Source organism: Lepidochelys olivacea, assembly GCF_965140295.1.
Source record: "Lepidochelys olivacea isolate rLepOli2 genome assembly, chromosome: 3".
Lineage (NCBI taxonomy): Eukaryota > Metazoa > Chordata > Testudines > Cheloniidae > Lepidochelys > Lepidochelys olivacea.
Window position 1 is genome coordinate 2,526,022 of NC_140413.1, and position 19,946 is coordinate 2,545,967.

At 45.0% G+C, this 19,946-nt stretch overlaps 1 protein-coding gene across 3 annotated transcripts in view; it reads right to left on the reverse strand.

Annotated features, from left to right (window-relative positions):
• The window catches only part of DTNB (dystrobrevin beta), a 397,289-nt gene that overhangs the window by 362,270 nt on the left and 15,073 nt on the right, over positions 1–19,946 (reverse strand). For all 3 annotated transcript variants that reach the window (XM_084624543.1, XM_084624545.1, XM_084624544.1), the window contains exon 2: positions 14,737–14,804. In XM_084624543.1, the coding sequence (XP_084480669.1) occupies positions 14,737–14,803 (67 nt within the window). In that variant the 5' untranslated portion in view covers position 14,804. The remainder of the gene's footprint in view (positions 1–14,736; positions 14,805–19,946) is intronic.

Here is a 19,946-nt window from a genome sequence, read left to right on the forward strand (position 1 = left end):
AGCTTTGTCCTTAGGCACTGATTTGGCCTGGCATTGTTTAGTTTCCTCATTGGCCACAGACACAACCAGGAAACCCAGCACCGGCTATATAAAAAAAACTGTTTGAACCCCTGTTTAAGGTAGCAGAGAAGCTGGGGTTTACCAGAATATTTTGTCTGGATCCAAGAGCACTTCAGAACTACAGTCTGGAGAGTATCCAGGAACTTACGCAAATAGGCTCCCAGGGTGGACGCTGCTCTCATCAGCTCCTGGAAAGTCTTGTAATCCTCTGTAATGGAGGAAGACATTTCTGGAGCAATTGCTTAAACTGGTGAGGATGAAGAGATGAGAGTGGGAGGTTCAAAAATATCCTCCATTTCTTCCTTCTCTGATGGATCCAGGCAAGACACCTGGCTCAGTACAGGAGGACGCAGGGTTTCTTTTGTGACAGGAACAGGCACAGGTGAAGGAGGCTTGGGTCTGGAATGGGTGGCAGATACTAACCTTGTGTGATGATGAACACATCAGTGGATCGAATATAAGCAGGGCGCATACTGTGGAGACCAAAGTACTGTATTGGGGTGCCCCATGAAAGGCAAATCTGTAGACACGTGCCTTTCGTGTCATAGGCATGCGTTCAAGAAGAATGTCGCTCAAAAGCTGGCCAAGATGACCATCAAGATCTGAAGGGATCGGTCTGGGGAACCCTACTCACCAGATTCAGAGTCCAAAGAAATATAGCAGTCCTCCTGGACCAGAAGTGCAGTACTAGAGTAGGTATCAAAGAAGGCCCAGTTAGGGTGTGAGGCCCCCAGAGAAGTATGCAGCAGTACTATGGTCAGCACCAGTGCAGGAGCCAGCACTGAGGTGGCATCATTGTTGGCACTGCAGCAATAGACCCAGCTTCTCTGGGTCTGGAGAAGTGACGAGTCCAGGAGCAATGGGTACAGCTGGTCCTTGACTGCAATGAACACCTGTGGCATGGAAAGCACCGAAATAGATGGAAGCACCTCTACAGATATTGAACAGAAAATCACTAACAAAGTAGGTACCAGTCTCAACAGCACCACGGGTGTCACTACCAAACTTGACAGCACCGGAGGATAGCATTTCTTGTGCTCTGGTCTCAATTCAGTGCTGCAGAAGTATCTGTGATGTTCGTCCTTGTGCAAAGACTAGGAGCCCGTCTCAGATCTAACTCAGTCTTTTTCCAGTGATCTCTTACGGACCTTTGAAGAAGGTCCTGGAGAAGCAAAACAGCATCTCATTTTCACCATGAGCTTTGAATGCTCTTTTGAGATGCAACTAAAGGAGCACTTTTTGTAGAGAAGTACTCAAGCTCTATCAAGAAGCAGTAAACAGGGTCAGAGTAGGCCTGAATCACCTTTCCAACAGGAGTTCTCTGGATTTCTTAGTTAAGCTAAGGACCTACATATTGAACATTTGTCCGTGGCCCAAACAAACAAACTCAACGCCCATTGTTAGAAGGCAACATATCTCTGCAGGAGTCCTGCTGTTTAAAGCCTAGAGACTTCTGCATATTTACAGCAGTGCAAACTCCAGGAAGGCATTAAAATAAGAGATCCTTCTAAGGGATAAAGTACTGCTAAGCTAACACTAATGAACTATTTACAATAAGAATTTAACCACAATAGCTAGCTAGAAAGAAACTATATCTCCAAGAGACACAGGGAGCTCTGATTCTCACCACAGGCCGTGAGAAGGAACCGCGAGGGAGTCATAGCAGCCCCACCCTTTATGCTGTCAACTGCAAGCACAAGGACACATAGGGCACATGCAACTACTCCAACAGCATTGCATGGGCAGCTGTCAGGAGCGTAGGTCCCTCCACTGCCCTGGGTGGAGGACCTGGAGGGGGGTGGGGACATGGGCAGGGGGCTACTTTTGCCCCCCCAAGCCGTCGGGGGAACAACAGGCTCCCCTGCCCTGCTCCAACTTTCATCTTGGCCAGGGGCAGGGCGTTCAGGGGAAGAGGAGGGGTGGGAGCAGGCCCTTGGGAGGAATGGGAGGGGTGTCAGAGCCAAGAGGGAGCAGGGCCTCAGAGGACCCCTCACTTTTTGGAAGGCTCCGATGCCCTCGCCCAGAAGGAGCAGGGAGGCCAAGGCTAAGACAAGTCTATTTAGAGGCTTGGGAGGAATGCAAAGAGTAGTTTTCGTTATTTTTAAATCTACTTGTCTAAGCTCTATGAATGTTTGCCCTGTAGTGCCTCCTGCTGACCTACTGTAGTGCTGCAGGTACTGCATTCCTCAGTAGTCCTGTAAATGGTGGCCGCCCCAAACAACGCTCCCTTGGGGCTTTGCATGCCTCTACAGGCACACAGCCCTCAGGCTTCAAGAATAAAAACATAAGAACAGCCATACCAGGTCAGACCAAAGGTCCATCTAGCCCAGTGTCCTGTCTTCCAACAGTGGCCAATGCCAGTTGCTTCAGAGGAGGAAAAAACTGCTGATACTTTGAGTCTTTGGCTAGTTATTCTTCAGATTCTTTTTTGGCCTTCCTAATTATATTTTTACACTTCATTTGCCAGAGTTTATGCTCCTTTTTATTTTCCTCATTAGGATTTAACTTCCACTTTTTAAAGGACGCCTCGAAATGCTTCTTTTACTTTGTTGTTTAACGACAGTGGCATTTTTTTTGGTCCTCTTACTCTGTTTTTTTAATTTGGGGTACACATCACACAAACCCAGAGTCTTTAAATAATATTCCCTTCTCCTGGGGTCCAAATTATTTAGTTCAAACAGCTTCTCCTAAAAACATCTCCCCTTTAAGTTCAGGTGTCTTCCCATCCCTCCTTCTTGGGATGAGGGGATTTCAGTCCTGGCCTGTAGTCTTGGAGAGGCTAACAGGTAGCAGTCATCCTGCTGCTGCTTGGAGCTCCTCTCTTTTAATGGAGCTTCCTTCTCCAGGAGCACCTCCCTGCAACTGAGGCATTATGGTCTTATCTGACCAGGTGCTCATCATTCAGTTAACAGCCTAGACGGACTCACTGTCCTTGAATTAGCTCATCACAAGTATGGAACATAAGCACATAAGAATGGTCATACCAAAGGTACATCTGCATGCCGTATTCAAGACGTCAGCATACCATGGATTTATATAGAGGCAATACAATATTTTCGGTCTTATTATCTATCCCCTTCTTAATGATTCCCAACATTCGGTTAGCTTTTTTGATTGCCGCTGCACATTGAGTGGATGTTTTCGGAGAACTAACCACGACTCCAAGATCTCTTTCTTGAGTGGTAACGGCTAATTCAAACCCCATCATTTTATACGTATAGTTGGGATTATGTTTTCCAGTCTACATTACTTTGCATTTATCAACACTGAATTTCATCTGCCATTTTGCTGCCCAGTCACCCATTTTGTGAGACCCCTTTGTAGCTCTTCACAGTCTGCTTTGGATGTATGTCTTATGGGTCCAGATTCCCCTTAAAGGGGCCAGCTCTTTGTTTTGAAGAAACTGCTTCTGTATCACTACATATTGTTACTGTCCACAAGCTCCCAAAAGAGAATTTTGGCAGGGTCCAAGCTCAGTTGGATCTGCTAGGAGGTAATAGTTGGAATCGGGGAGGTGTAACTCACAGACCCAGATAGCAGTTGGATTGTGATATCCCACCCCAAAGAGGAGTGGAGGCATAGACCTGCCATTTGGAAGGAGGGAACTCTGTAGACTGGAAAACAGTTTCAGAAGGGCAGTCTACCCAGGAACCATGGTATCTTGGACCCAATGTCTTTTCTCCAGTACCTATAGTCTCACACTCTGAGATTCCAGCTATAGTACTGTGTATTTGAAGGGTCACATCTAGTGAGCCACTCTGTAGTCTGAGTACTCTGGCCACTAATCCCATCTCTACTGCAACAACTTTTAACATTTCAAAAACCGTATGCCCTCACACTTCTCCCAAACATGGATTAGGTAAAAGAGAGGATTTATAAATTATGCTGAAGACCTGGACAGGTCTTACGTAGGTCTGAAGCAGGAGAAGTTTCAGATAAGACAGCATGTGAATCACAAAGGCTACAAACATTCATACTTCCCATCAGAGAAGTAGGATTCTAAGCTACAGTGATACAGCATCCAATTCTAGTTCTGGCAGTTCATGTGATCTCAGAACTTAAATCTGCCAATGAACTGAACTAAATACTTCTATTCACAGACTTCTTAAAATACCTGCATTTACCTCATCTTCATTTGGAAGAAGACAACTGTTTTGTCGCAGGTCCCTCTCTTTTAATATTTAGGACCTCCAACAGTTGACACTTTTAAAGTCATCCCAGTGAAGATGAGACTAATGAGCGAAGTGAAATGCCTCAAACTGCTTCACTATCCAGAACATTATAAGAACACCACACTCATCAGGACACAGTAAATATAAATAACCAGGATGAGACTACTGTGAACTAGAGAAAAAGCATTTTTGGTGCTGGGTCTTAGGTTGTAACTCACCATGCTAAGGGAGATCAGAACAGATTCTAGTTTGTCTTCAGTACTTGACATAAAGCCCACCTTCTCAGGAAGGCCAAACCACCACCACCAAAACAGAGGTTGCTTCTATTTAAGAAATGTCTAGATACAAGTGACAACCCTAAAAGTTGAGAACAGAACCTACTTATTTGCATTATTATAAACCTTTAAGAAGTTGTGATAGATGCAAGTATATAATAAAATAAAATAATAATAATAATTTATATTTGGGCAGAATTGGAGACCCCTTGTGCTAGGCATTGCACAAAAAGATGAAAAGGTCTAGCTTATGACAGACCACAAAATTTGAATGTGAAACAGGCAGTAATGAGGAGGGAGAACCAGAGTACTGTTTCTTTTGACAGCTATGATGGGTTTTGGTTTTTAGTTTTAGTAGATTTCTGCCTGTTTTTTATCCCATTAAGACTTCTAACTATATCTCAACAGTATGAGGAAGGTTTAACCATAGGTACTGAAAATTTCCCCTCTTCTAGATGGAAGAGATCCCAGTTACACTGGAGATTACATTTCAAACTATGGACCACCAATGCAGTTGCACTTCACTAATTTAGCACAAATCTCAGTCGGAATGCAGTTTGTGGAAAACAAGGACAAAGCCTAAGGGCATTCAGCTACAAAACAAGCTTAATTTGACAAGAGAAGATTACTTACTTTGTGAGTTAACTGAGGGTGTTACTGATGGGTGTCCCTGTGGGTGCTCTACTTGAGGTGTCGGTGCATCCTGGCACCGGGCACTTATGGTAGTAGTGTCTAAGCTGGTCACACGTGCACAGTAGTGCAAGTTGGTGCCGCGTCTAGCAGGAATATGACCCGAGCCCTCCAGTTCCTTCTCTACCGCAGAGTCCGAGCAGCGAACTCCAAAGTACGGGGGAAGAAGGTGGGTACAGGTGTACTCACTAGGGGACATATCTCGAAGAACCTCAGTTACTGCACAAGGTGAGTAACCATCTCCTCTTCTTTGAGTGCTATCCCTGTGGGTGCTCACCTTCAGGTGACTGTAGAACAGTGCCCCGGGAAGGCAGGAGGGACTTCGGATTCATTTGGGTCATATAGGTAAGTATGGTTAGACCAACTATGGAGTCAGCCCTGGAGTCTTGAGTGATTGCATAGTGCTCAGTGAACGTGTGGACAGAGGCCCAAGTGGCCACCCTACAAATCTCTAATATCAGAACATTGTTAAGGAACGCTATCGAGGTAGAAACAGGTCGTGTGGAATGCGCTCCGATGTGCATAGGAGGATTCGTGTTCTGAATACGATAGCACTGTTGAATGAACGCGGAGATCCATTTAGACAATCTCTGAGTAGACATTGCACAGCCTCTCGAACACTTGGTAGTAGAAATGAAAAGTCTAGGAGATTCCTGGAAAGGTTTGGTCCTTTCCAGGTAAAATGCTAATGCTTGTCTGATGCCCAATGTGTGCAAGACGGTCTCTGTTGGAATCTTGTGAAGCCTGGGATAGAATATAGGAAAATGGATTGGTTGGTTCATATGAAAGGATGATGTTACCTTTGGTATAAATTTTTGGATTGGGTGTAGCGGGACCTTGTCTTTGAAGAATATTGTGTAGGGAGGATCGGCCATGAGCGCCCTGATCTCACTCACCCATCTGGCGGAAGTAATGGTGACCAGAAATACCACTTTCATGGATAAATGCAGCAGGAAACAGGTGACTAAGGGTTCAAATGGTAGTCCAGTGTGGCATTTCAACACCTGATTGAGATCACAGGCTGGGGTAGGTTGGCAAACTTCTGGGTGAACGTTCTGGAGACCCATGAGGAAGTGTTTAGTAATTGAGTGTGCAAAGATCAAGTTCCCGTCAATCTCATGATGGAATGCAGTAATAGTTGTGAGAGGAACTTTGAGCTCGTTGCTAAATCCGAGCCTTTCAGCTCCAGCAGGTATTCTAACACTAATGGTAGTGGTGCTGTGGAGGCCATCAAGTGTTTTTCTTAACACCAGGAGGAGAATCTCTTCCATTTTTGAAGGTAAGTATTTTGTGTGGACCTGTATTTAGTAATATGTGTTTAACTTGTTCCGAACAGGTTAGTTCGCCATGATGGAACCATGTAGGAGCCACAACTGTAGATGGAGTTTCTCCGGATTTGGGTGAAGAGTGTGACCATTGTTCTGAGACAGCAGGTCCGGACAACGAGGGAGAGCTTGAGAGGCGCATATCACCATGCGCATCAGGTAAGGGTACCACGCTTATCTGGACCATGTCGGGACTATGAGGATAACCTTGGCCTTTGGTCTATTCGTGTCTGGTGTATCACATGTGATATAATTGGAATTGGTGGGAAAGCGTACATGAGTTGTGAATCTCATGTGATGAGAAAGGCGTCCCCCAGTGACCGGAGCCCCATCCCCGCTCTCGAGTGCAACATAGCACATTTGCTGTTCATTGAGGATGTAAACAAGTCGATGAGGGGAGTGCCCCACCGGCAAAAAATGAAGAGCAAAACTCTCCCATTCATTTCCCATTCGTGCTCTCAAAAGAAGTACCTGCTTAGCGTGTTGGCCATCGCGTTCTGAGAGCCCAGAAGGCAGGAGGCCGAAATGTTTATGTTGTGGTGCGTGCACCAGTTCCAGAGTGTCATGGCTTCGGTGCATAGTGAGTGAGACCAAGCACCCCTTTGTCAATTAATGTAAAACATGCAGGCAATGTTGTTGGTTACGATGCGAATGGATTCATTCTTCATGTGCGGTAGGAAGTGTCTGCAGGCATTGCGGACCACGCATAGTTCTAGGAGATTGATGAGAAACTGAGTCTCTGCAGGAGATCATTTGCCTTGAACCATGCGCAGGTGCATATGGGTTCCCTAGCCTATCAACAAGGCATTCGTCGTGATTACTATTGATGGGGGCTCCTGTTGGAACAGGATACCCACGCATACATTTTCTGGTATGTATGCATGTGTCATTTTTGTATTCAAAGTTATGCATACATTTTCTTTGCAGAAACGTCTACACCCTCTTCCTCAGTCTTTTAGAGGAAGGCATGTATCTGTCATGGAGTCACCGAGCGATGCTCTGGAACTACTCCATACAAAGCCAGTCAGGAATCTGGGGAAGCCGCCTCTCCCCAGGGCAAGAAGCTTACACAACTTCGACCTTCCTGGGACTGACCTTGGAGCATTCAGCATCCCCATCCACACAGTGCACTTTCCACAGCAAGTCTGCACAGGCAGGGCTCCTGGGGAAGCAAGGGGGTCCTGCACCCCAATTCCGCAGTCAGACGTCACTCTCAGCCAGCCAGTAAAACAGAAGGTTTATTAGACAACAGGAACATGGTCTAAAACAGAGCTTGTCGGTACAGAGAACAGGACCCCTCAGTTAGGTCCGTCTTGAGGGGCAGGGAGGCCAGAGCCCAATCTGAGCCCCCCTCCATTTCCCCGGCCAGCTCCAAACTGAAACTCTCCAGCCCCTCCTCTCCTTTGTCTCTTTCCCGGGCCAGGAGGCCACCTGATCTCTTTGTTCTCCAACACCTTCGGTTGGCACCTTTGCAGAGGAGGGGCCCAGGCCATCAGTTGCCAGGAGACAGGATGTCGGCCATTCTTTGTGCAGACACCATCACGCTGGCCCCCTAGGGCTCTGCCACAATCACACACCCTTATCCCACCACCTGGATACTTAACTGCATAGGGGAAACTGAGGCACCCACACAGTATTCAGAGAAAACATAAGAACATTCCCACTTTGTCACAGTATCATTTTCAAGTGGAGATCTCAGTTACACTGGGTCTCGCTTTCAGATTACTGCAGTGAGCGCATTTTGTGGGATATGTGTTTCCCCAAGACATCAGACACACAGACAGTGTCTGTCTGAAACGGACATTGCTTCGTAGCAAGAGCCGCATCGCATAAAGCCTGGGGAGCCAGGCATCTCTGACAGTTAACCGACCCTGGTGTGGAGAGGGTAAACTGAGAAAGCAAACTTTTTTTTTTCCTTAAAACTATCACCAACACTAGCTATAACTTTTAAAAGGCTAACTATTTAAACTGATATGTTTTTTTAAAGGTTTGGTGAGAGTAACGAGCACTGCCCCTGAGCTCCATCTTCAGCCAAGGACAACTGAGAAGGAACTGGAGGGCTCGGGTTATGCGCACGCTAGGCCCAGCGCCAACGGCACCGCGAGATGCTTATGGCGCATGCACAGCCCGCACAGAGACTGCTATCATAAATCTCCAATTGATGGTGCCAGGATGTACCAACACCTGAAGTGGAGTACCAACAGGGACAGCACTCGAAGAACTATGAATCATAGGGTTAGAAGGGACCGCAAGGGTCATCAAGTCTAACCCTCTGTCAAGATGCAGGATTTATTGAGTCTAAACCACCCAAGACAGATGGCTATCCAAACTTCCAGTAAAAAAAGCTTCCCTGACCTCCCTGTCACAGGGTGCACCACTCACTGCTGGACTGGCGCCTCCTTCTGGTGCTCTGGGGATTAGCTCAAGGCTCATACCCCCCATTCGCAATTTGCACACTGTCACTGTCTCTGCTGTCCACCTGTGGCCCCTCTCACAGCCTCTTTGTGGCTGAGCCCTCCGGCCATGTCACAGTCTGTGTTCCCTCCCTTCCAAGGGAGGTTTAGCTCAACAGTCTTAGGCAGTCTTCCCACTCACTGCCTCAGTGCCACTCACCCAGTGGCTGGTAAGGAAACCTGGGCCAGCCCAGGGACGCTCAATCAGCAATCTGCACTTTCTCTTTCTGACGTCACTGCTCTATCCCTGGGCTGCTTCCTACTACAGGTTCCCCTTTTCTTCCTAGGCCTACCAATTCCCTAAGGCCTCCTCCCTCTTCCCAGGGAGTGACTGAGGTTTGCAGCCTCCACTCACTCCTCCCTTTCTCCTGGGAGTGTCTTCCTTTTCCCAGCAGCCTCGTTTCCTTTCAGCTCCTCATCTTTATATGCCCTGCCTATTCCTGCGCAGCTGAGCCTCCATAATCAGCTGCCTAGTGGGCTCATTGGCCCATCTGGCCTGCTTTAAACCCTTCAGGGTGAGTCACCCCATCACACACCCAAAGCAGTCTGTTCCATTTTCTGACTGTTCTTACAGTTAGGAAGTTTTTCCTGAGATTTAATCTAAATGAAGTCTGACCACTCGTCAGGAAATACTGCAAACCCTTCCCACTTCGATAGAACTTGTCCACTATACATTATGGTTACTTACCCTGAAGTAACTATGGTTCTTCAAGATGTAAGTCAGTGTGGATTCCACTGTAGGTTTGCACAAGCCTTGTGCACGTAAGGGCAGAATTTCTTTAACAGTAGTGCCTGCTGGGACTACGCATGCAACCGGCGTCAATCTGGCGCAAAGAAGGGTCACTCCAAACAGAAAAATAGAGGCTTCAGACAGAGCTCAGTGTCCTCTGATAAGGACTGAATGCAAATCTTCCAGAGATAAATCACCATAACCTGGACGCCATCAAGGACTGGGGAGAAGGAGTGTCCTGCTGTGCAAAAGTCCCTGCCGGCACAGATTGCACCTCTGGCTCCTCAGCGTCCATGCCAAACATGGGAACCTCTATTTTACCTCAGTCTTTTCTTGGCTTGGTATTTCAGGCTGCCTGTGATGGTAGGATGGTCTCAGTGGCTTCAACTGGGGTTGAGGATAGTACAGCTTGAAGGAACAGTGTAAATCCCCAGAGGATAAAGGGTGGCCTTTGAGTCTTTCAGCAAGTGTAGAGCACCATATAGCTAAGTCCTCAATCATGGCCTGTACCTCTCTCAGGAAACCTGATGCTTGAAGACAACACTTTGCACATTGTCACCATGGTGGCCACAGACTTTGCAGCAATGTATAAGCCATCTATCTCAACCTGTAAAGACATCTTTTCAATCCTCTGAATAGCTTTCAGACAGGCTCCTGTTGGACCTGCTAGGTGACAGCTGGCACCCACAAATGTGTAACTCAAAGTTGGAGAGTGACTGGATTGCCAGCTGATTGATGTTGGGGTCATCTTCAATGCCAAGTCCCTTCCAGGTGCCATCTTCTCTCAGCTGGTCTTCGGTGTTGCTTGTCTGCTATATGGGGTTTGGATTAAGCTGACTTGGCCACTAGCAGGATCTTGGAGCTCATCCTTAGGATCCAAGGATGATGAGATATTCATGATTTGTTCCAGAAGGTGGCATTTCAGCCTCACATCTTGCAACTCCAACATCATAGCGGAGAATTTCAGGCACACTGAGCATCTGCTCAGTAAGTGCTATTCTCCTGGACATAAGAGGCACCCATTGTATCTATTTTTAAGGCTATTAGTCTATCATAGCATGCACAGGGCCCAAAGCCTGAAGGTTCAGTCCACCACTTTAAGGAGCCTTGTCCAAAGAAGTGTGTGGGGGAAGGTCATCTATTAGTACTCTGTCCAGATGGGTCAAAGTCAAAGTGGTTGAACAATCAATGTAATCAGAAGAGTTCTGAAGATATTTAGAGGATTTATCAGAAGATTTAGCTATAGCCAAGAGCTAGTGGATTAGACTCACCAGATTCTGCCTTGCTGCCACAGGCAGTAAGAGGGAACTGTGGGAACCTTCAGCCCTTTACGCCCTTGTACAGAACCTCAAGGCGGCAAAGGGCACATGCACAACCCCCATGGACATTCCTGAAGGACACACACCCCTATAATGAGATCCATACTGGCATCTTCAAAGAGCCATTAGAATTACATTCACACCACATCCCACCAAGTCCACTCCCTGAACAAAAACTTCTCTCTCACAAGCAGAGATTTTTAATAATCCAAAAAGGGATAAAAGTCAGTAACTCCAAGAAATCCCCTAGGGACTTCGATATACTGGCAAACTATTTTACATTTCTCTCAACCCAGAACGTCTTTGCAGACATGAGGTGCAGTACAACATTGCCATTCATTCCTGTCAATGGCTTGTTCCTCCATTAAATCCAGCCTGGTCACATCCCTGCATTCGATGTCCTACTATCTAGTCAGTGGTCGGCCTCCAGGTCAAACTGACCTTGGTTGTGCTTACATTGTTTTCTTTGGCATCCTATCATGTCTGTCTTCTGCAGTGACCCCACGATCATACTCTTCATTTTTTTTGAAGAGCTTATCTCCACTGTGTCCATCCTTCTGATGTCTGTTTCCCTTAATACAGCTGCTTCCAGATTACAGAATAATAGTTAACACACTGGTTTGATAAATTTTCACCTTGGTACCAAATTTAATGTTTTTATCAGTCCATAATTTCATTAATTTTTGTGTAGCACTTGCAGCTAAGGCACATCTCCTTTTAACCTCATCTCCATCAGCACTTATCAAGCTTCTTAAGTACACAAGATTCTACTTGTTCTGTGACTTCACAGAGGCTACACTTCAAAACCTCATCTATTATCCCTTTTCCAAGATGTAACTATTTTGTCTTCTTGGCATTTATTGTAAGTCCAAGTTGACTACAGGAATTTTCCACGGTAGCAAAGAGTATCATCATAAATTTAAACACATCTGTCAGTTATGTGTCATCTATATACACTAAGAATCTTAAATATAGATCATCCAATGTCATGCCATCCAACTTGCCTAATGTATTAGTGTCCAGTTTAAGAACAGGATGAAAAGTGATGGCTATTCCATGCCACTTTGTATTATACCAAACTTTGACTTGAAACAATTGTTTAACTTCCCACCAATTCTGACAGCACTGCAAGAGTCTTTTTACACAGCTTTTATAATTCCAACTATCTTACCTGGAACACCATATGATTTTGCTACTTTCAATAATGCTTCCCTCCAAATAAAATCCCCTCATGTTGGGATACTACAATATAGAGAAAAGGAGTAATTGTGGCACCTTAGAGACTAACAAATTTATTTGAACATACGCTTTCGTGAGCTGCAGCTCACTTCATCAGATGCATGTAGTGGAAAATACAGTGGGGAGATTTTATATACACAGAGAACATTGAACAATGCATGTTACCATATAGACTGTAACAAGAGTGAACAGGTAAGGTGAGCTATTACCAGCAGGAGAGTGCGGGGGCGGGGAGAACCTTTTGTAGTGATAATCAAGGTGGGCCATTTCCAGCAGTTGACAAGAACGTGTGAGGAATGGGGTGGGGGGGGGGTTGAAATAAACATGGGGAAATAGTTTTACTTTGTGTAATGACACATCCACTCCCAGTCTTTATTCAAGCCTAAGTTAATTGTATCCAGTTTTTTGTTGGATCTTTTCGAGTAGGGTGATCTCCTTCTTGGAGATGGGCAATGACGGCCCGGTGATTGGTGGTCTCGGACCTCTGATCTGTCCCGAGCCGTCGGAGATGGTCAGGGCCAGTCCCAGTGTTCTTGCCAGGTGGCATGTGCCTCAGAGGGTCTGCGCCAATCCACCAGAGAGGAACGCCTCGAGTCCCTCGATTGGTACCCCCGGTGCAGGGACCAAAGAGGGCTCCGCCTCTCTAGTCCTGAGGAGTGACAGCTTCGGGTGGGCAAGCAATGGCAGGACGCCCCTCTCGATGGAGAACGGTGCCACTGAGTCGGGGACACGTGCATAGGTCCCAATGCAGGTTTTCCCGGAGACTAGGGTACCACTGGAGCCAGTGTGAGTGGCACCGGGAGCATCAGGATCTCCTGAGCTGCTTGAAGGGCTTCAACGGCACCTGAAGCTGGCCAGGGCCTCCACCCCTATCTGGAGTCGCAGGTTAAGTATGGGATGGGCTGCACCGCTCGACTTGAGCTCGGGCCTGACTTCCCGAAGGAGGTGTTGAGCTGCCTGACCCGAGTCTTGGCTCACTCCCAGCCCTCTCCTTTCCCTTGCAGGAGGTAGGAGATCTTCCCTTTGGTCTTTTTTGGCTTCCTGACCGGAGCTGTGGAGGGAGACTGGTGCCGGCTCATGTACGGTGCCAGCGGAGCATTGCGCCCGGAGGCCACGGTGCTTGGTGCAGAGTTGGACTGCTGCTCCGGTACCGGAGTAACAATTCCGTTAGGAGTGCTTTAAGATGGATATCGTGCTTCTTCCTCTTCATCCTAGTTTGAAGGACTTGCAGATACAACACTTGTTGCTTATGTTCCACTCGCCTAAGCACCTTAGGCAGCTGGTACGTGGATCACTGATGGGCACAGGCCGTTTGCAGCAATTGCAGGGCTTAAAGCCTGGGGACCAAGGTATGCCCTGTCCCCCGGCTGAGTCCCATTCGGGACTACGAGAACTTCAAGTACTACTACTAAGGGTAACTAGCTGTAACAACAACTATCTACAACTATACTACAAGTTCTACAGAGTTTGTACGAACAGAGAATGAGACAACGCTAGCCGAAGCAGCAGATGCTCCAGCACAGTCACTGTCAGAAAGAAGGAACTGAAGGTGGGGGGAACCGGTGACACCCCTTATACCGTGGCATGTGTGCACCGCTCCAGAAGGCGCCAGAGCCGGTCCCCTACAGATACTGTTGAGGGAAAAACTTCCGGCACCGGTGCATGTGGCAAGCACACACCAAATATGAAATGGACATGAGCAAGTTCTCAAAGAAAAAAGTGTGTGATTGTGTAAATTAAAGAATACCATATACATATGTAAAAAGGAGGAAGAACTAGGGATGCATAAGAACTTTAACTCTGGCTGAGTTTCCTGACTTGAGTGTTTCCCTTAGAAACTGATAACACTAAGGTTGCAAGTACTGAAACTATAAATGTAGAGTGTTCCATAAATCCACTCTCTTTGGAGTAAAAAATGGTTACATTGTTGTAGTTTCTTTAAAAACGCTGTAGCACTGTAGTGGAGTTACTATTTACTGAGTACATCCTTGTGGCCACATGTTTTGTAGGTACCCCACCTCTGTTAACCCCACTCTTGCAGGCCCCTTAAGAACTCCAGGCAGCATTTCATGTGGCTAACAGCATCCCCACACAGGGCTGGTTTAATAACAGAAGTGGTTCAAGCAATCCTCACGGTCCACAAAATAAAATCCATAACCGTAAGAGTTTATACCTAGTCCTGGTTCTTCTGCTACACATGGAACTCTTCCTCTGTCCCAGTCTGACATCCTTCTGGCAGCCACAGCCTGGCAGCTTCCAAACCCCTGCATAATCAGGGTCTTCCCTGCAGAAGCCTCTCTTACTTCCTGCATTTGCCTAATCTTCCCTCCTCACTGCAGCCACCTTCTGCCCTTTATAGGGAATTACGGTATCCAACACAGTAATCAGGGCTGGTCAGCCCCATGCCCTCCAGCAACAAGCCACCCTACCTCAAATACATTAATAATGATTTATCTGCAACACTGTGACTTACTCATATCCATGAATAGCTGTCTCTTCTCTGCCATTGTCCTTCTCCTCTTCCCGCTCTCCTCAATCATTCTACAGACAAAAAAGTAGAAACAGTGTTTATGCTACCAATTCTCCTAGCACAAAACCAACATACTGCAAACAAAGTTTATTTTCTTCATCAAGTGAAAGATTTTGATTTCGACCTGTTCTTGTCAAATCTAGTCAAACAAGTGAAAGTTACAGGCAAAATCAGCAAAAAAGAAAATACTACTGTCAAGCGATTACAAAAATTAATCGGGATTAATCACACTGTTGAACAATAGAATATCATTTATTTAAATATTTTGGATTTTTCTACATTTTCAAATCTATTGATTTCAATTACAACACAGAATACAAAGTGTACAATGCTCAACTTATATTTATTTTTTATTACAAGTATTTGTACTGTAAAAATGATAAACGAAACAGTATTTTTCAATTCACCTAATACAAGTACTGTAGTGCACTCTCTATCATGAAAGTGTAACTTACATACGTAGATTTTTTTTGTTACTTAACTGCACTCAAAAACAAAACAATGTAAAATTTTAGAGCCTACAAGTCTACTCAGTCCTACTTCTTGTTCAGCCAATCACTCAGACAAACAAGTTTGTTTACATTTACAGGAGATAATGCTGCCCACTTCTTGTTTAGAATGTCACCTGAAAGTGAGGACAGGCGTTCTGATGGCACTGTTGTAGCTGGCGTCGCAAGATATTTATGTGCCAAATGCACTAAAGATTCATATGTCCCTTCATACTTCAACCACGATTCCAGGGGACATGCATCCATGCTCATGATGGGTTCTGTTCAATAACAATCCAAAGCAGAGCAGACTGACGCATGTTCATTTTCATTATCTGAGTCAGATGCCACCAGCATAAGGTTGATTTTCTTTTTTAGTGGTTCAGGTTCTGTAGTTACCATATCTGAGTGTTGCTCTTTTAAGACTTCTGAAAGCATGCTCCACACCTCGTCCCTCTCAGATTTTTGGAAGGGACTTCAGATTCTTAAACCTTGGGTCGAGTGCTGCAACTATCTTTAGAAATCTCACATTGTGATTTTTCAAATCTGCAGTGAAGTGTTCTTAAAATGAACAACATGTGACCATCTGAGACTGCTGTAACATGAAATATATGGCAGAATGCAGGGAAAATAGAGCAGAGGACATACAATTCTCCGCCAAGGAGTTCAGTCACAAATTTAATTAACGCATTTTTTTTTAACAAGCGTCATCAGCATGGAAGTATGTACTCGGGAATGATGGCCAAAGCACAAAGGGGCATACGAATGTTTAGCATATCTGGCATGTAAATACCTTGCAATGCTGACTACAAAAGTATCATACAAATGCCTATTCTCACTTTCGGGTGACATTGTAAATAAGAGGAGGGCAGCATTAACTCCTGTAAATGTAAACAAACTTGTTTGTCTCAGCGATCGGCTGAACAAGAAGTAGGACCGAGTGGACTTGTAGGCTCTGAAGTTTTACATTGTTTTGTTTTTGAGTGCAGTTATATAACAAAAAAAACGCTTACACTTTTAAGTTGCACTTTCACAACAAAGATTACACTATGGTACTTGTATGAGGTGAATTGAAAAATACTATTTATTATTTTACAGTGCAAATATTTATAATAAAAAATAATATACACTTTGATTTCAATTACAACGCAGAAAATGTAGAAATACATCCAAAATATTTAATACATTTCAATTGGTATTCTATTGTTTAAGAGTGCAATTAAAACTGTGATTAATCGTGATTAATTTTTTTGAATTAATTGCATGAGTTAACTGCGATTAATCGAGAGCCCTAGAAAGTACATATTTTTAATCTAGTATTCTTTTGAACAGAGAGTTATCATCTTACGTTTTTGAAGTGCCTTTCACACTTTTGGGTGCCACATTAAAATGATTAGCCTATTCAGAATGGCAAAAGTGATCTAAATTGGAAAACTCCTAAAGATACATTGTATCAAGTATTATTGAAAATATACATAGAGATTTTGCTTCTCAAAATACCAAAGCAAGCAAGAAAGCACCAATTTACATCAATATTTAAATTTAAAAAAAAATTAAAAAAATAAAAAAAATTTAAAAAAAAACTTTTCCAACTTGGTGTATGATTGAAATCAAGATTGGATGTTTTCTAAAAGATATGCTTTAGGAATTATTTTTGGGAAGTTCTATGGCCTGTTCTATACAGTTGGTCAGACTAGATGATCACAATGGTCCCTTCTGGATTTAAAATCTATGAATTCCATTTAACTTCTCTTACTGACCATGATTACACTATTATATTCTCCTTAGTAACTGATTCCAGATGTGAATCAACCCTAAAGAAGAGGAAATGTAAGTGACACAGCTTGATGTTGATATAAAACCAAAGAGTTCACACAGGCAAATGTTAACATAATATTCATCAACTACTTAAATATAAATGTATTGAAGATGTTTTAGGGCTTTATTGTTATTAAGCGAAAGGAGCAGATTAAATTACTCCATGATATTAGAATCATTCTGATTAAAAGGAACTTCTGAAGTTAGAGATCTAGTTCACTCTCATGCAATATGGCAGGACTGATTTAATTATGCCTATAAGGCAAAATAAAAAATGAGTAAGTATATAGTCTTGACACTAAATACATTCAGTGATAAGACTTTCTACAGCTTCTCTTGGCAGCTTCTCCCACTACCTGTTAATATTTATTTTCTGGAAAGGATCTTTAATTATATGATATTTCATCTTGAAGGATCCAAAACCAATTTAAATTACCCATTGATAATACAAACCACATACACACAGTACATTGCCCATATTTATTTTATTTCCACATTTACATACATATTTAAGAAATCTTTTAACTCAGAACCATTAAACTGTGCATGTAAATTCTCCAGTTTTCTGATGACAAATTCAATAGTCTTTCAGAAACAGCAGCAGCATAGTGCATACTTGTTGCTGCTCTTCTCTGAACTCTCTCCACATCTTTCCTAAAATTGTGAATTGGACACAACACTCTAATAGAGACAATCTGTGCCCAGGAGAGCAGGAAAATTATCTCTCCTGTCTTATATATGACACTTCTGTTAATACATGCCAGAATATTATCCTTTTTGCGCAACTGCATCACATTATTGACCCTCACTCAATTTGTGATCCACTATAATCTCCAGATCTTTTTCAGGAGTACTGCCTAGCCAGTTATTCCACATTTTGTGGCTGTGCATTTAATTTTTCCCTCAAGTGTAGTACTTTGTACTTGGCTTTACTAAATTTCATCAAATTGAAGCAACCAGAGGAGCTAGCAAACAGAAGCAGCTAACAGGGGAATTTTGCAAGAGATGGGGGGACTAGATACACTTAACATTCTTTCAACTTAAAGCCAAAAACACCCTCTGATAAAAACACAACATCAACAAAGGAATGAGCTGCAGCAGTAAAAAGAAATGCAGGCAGAAGTCCATCAACAGAGTGGGGGCTCTCCAGTTTATTGAACTAGGTTGTATTTCAGGCTCCGGTTGAGCTTCTTGCACCCGTTTTGCTGCTGCTGGTGGTTCAGGCTCTGTGGCGCCCTTTGGTGCTGGCTCCCCTGACTCTGGTGGGGTTGCAAGCACGGGCTCTGGTGCTGACTGCTCTGCCAGTTCCGATCCTTGGGCTGGTTCTGACCCTGGGATCTACAACCGCTGCCATAGACTCTGGTCTGGGGTCTGGTTCCACCACCTCTTGCTTGGTCCCCGGGCCTGTGGTACCAAAGGACTCAGACTGGGTCCTTGGAGGAGGCTCAGGAATGGAGTTAGGTGTGGAGGCCTGTTTAGCCTGGCTGCAGGTGACCATCCCCACCCTTTTTGTTAGCCTCACATGGTTGGCTAAGTCTTCTCCCAACAGCATGGGAATGGGATGATCGTCAGACTGCAAAAGTCCATATTCCTGACCAGCCCTTGTACTAGACAGGAAACTTGACTGTAGGCAAGTTAAAAGAGTTGGCCTTAAAGGGTTCACCGTCACTTGGGCCTCTGGGTTGATGAATTTTTGGGGTCCACCAGGGATTGATGGATAGCTGAGACCTGTGCTCCAGTGTTTCTCCACGCAGTAATCTTCCTCCCACCCACACTTACAGTTTCCCTTCGCTCTGGGGTATTTGCGAGGCATCTGGGCCTGAAGGCTCTCGGTGGGATCCCGGGGTGATGAGTTGCAGTCGGTTGGTGCTCCTGGGGCAGTTGGCCTTCACATGCCCCAGCTCATTACATTTAAAGCATCGCCCAGCTGACTGTGGGCTGGGGTGAGGTGGGTGGTTGGAGAGTATGGTGGTGGGACGAGAGGGCATCTGGGGTCTCCCTGGCTGTGTGGAGGGCTCCTCCTTGTGAGGTGGGGCCTTGGGCTGACTCTGATGGTGGGGTATCATCTCAGGTTGCCTCTTCCAGTATCCACACCAACTGCTACTAGCTTTCTTCTTCTCCGCCACCTCCACCCTTTTGGCTCAGATCTCCATCCCCTCCATTACCATTTTGGCTTCCCATCTAGAATGTACCTTTCTATTTCCTCAGGAACACCCTCTAAGAACTGCTCCATTTGTATTAGGAGAGACAGATCTTCAGAGACTTAACATTTGCTCCTGATTTCCAGGCATCCCAATTTTTACAATGTGGTAGACGTGTCGGGAAAATGCCACATCTGGTTTCCACTTTAGGGCTCTGAACCACTGACAGGCATGCTTGGCTGTTAGCCCCATCCTACTTCTGGCCTTTTGTTTAAAAATTTTATATTCATTCATGTGTTCTTTAGGCAATTGAGCTACCACCTCTGCTAAGGGTCCACTGAGCTGTGGCCTCAGCTCCACCATATACTGGTCTGGAGGGGTGTTGTACCCAAGGGAGACACTTTCAAAATTTTCTAAGGCCTCTGTATCATCGCCTACCTTGTATGTAAGGAATTTCTTGGAATGGGGAGCGGTACCTGGAGGAGGACTGTTAAGGCTACCTGGCTGACCCAGCTTCACCCTTTCCAGCTCTAAGCGCTTCAACTCTGTCTCCGCTTCTAAGCACTTCGCCTCCATTTCTGCCTCCAAGCGCTTCACCTCTCTCCTCTCCTCCGCCTCCAAGCACTTCGCCTCCGCTTCCTCCTCCAAGCGCTTTATCTGTAGGAAGAAATTCCTGTCTTCCGCAGTTAGAACTCGGTCTGGGTTA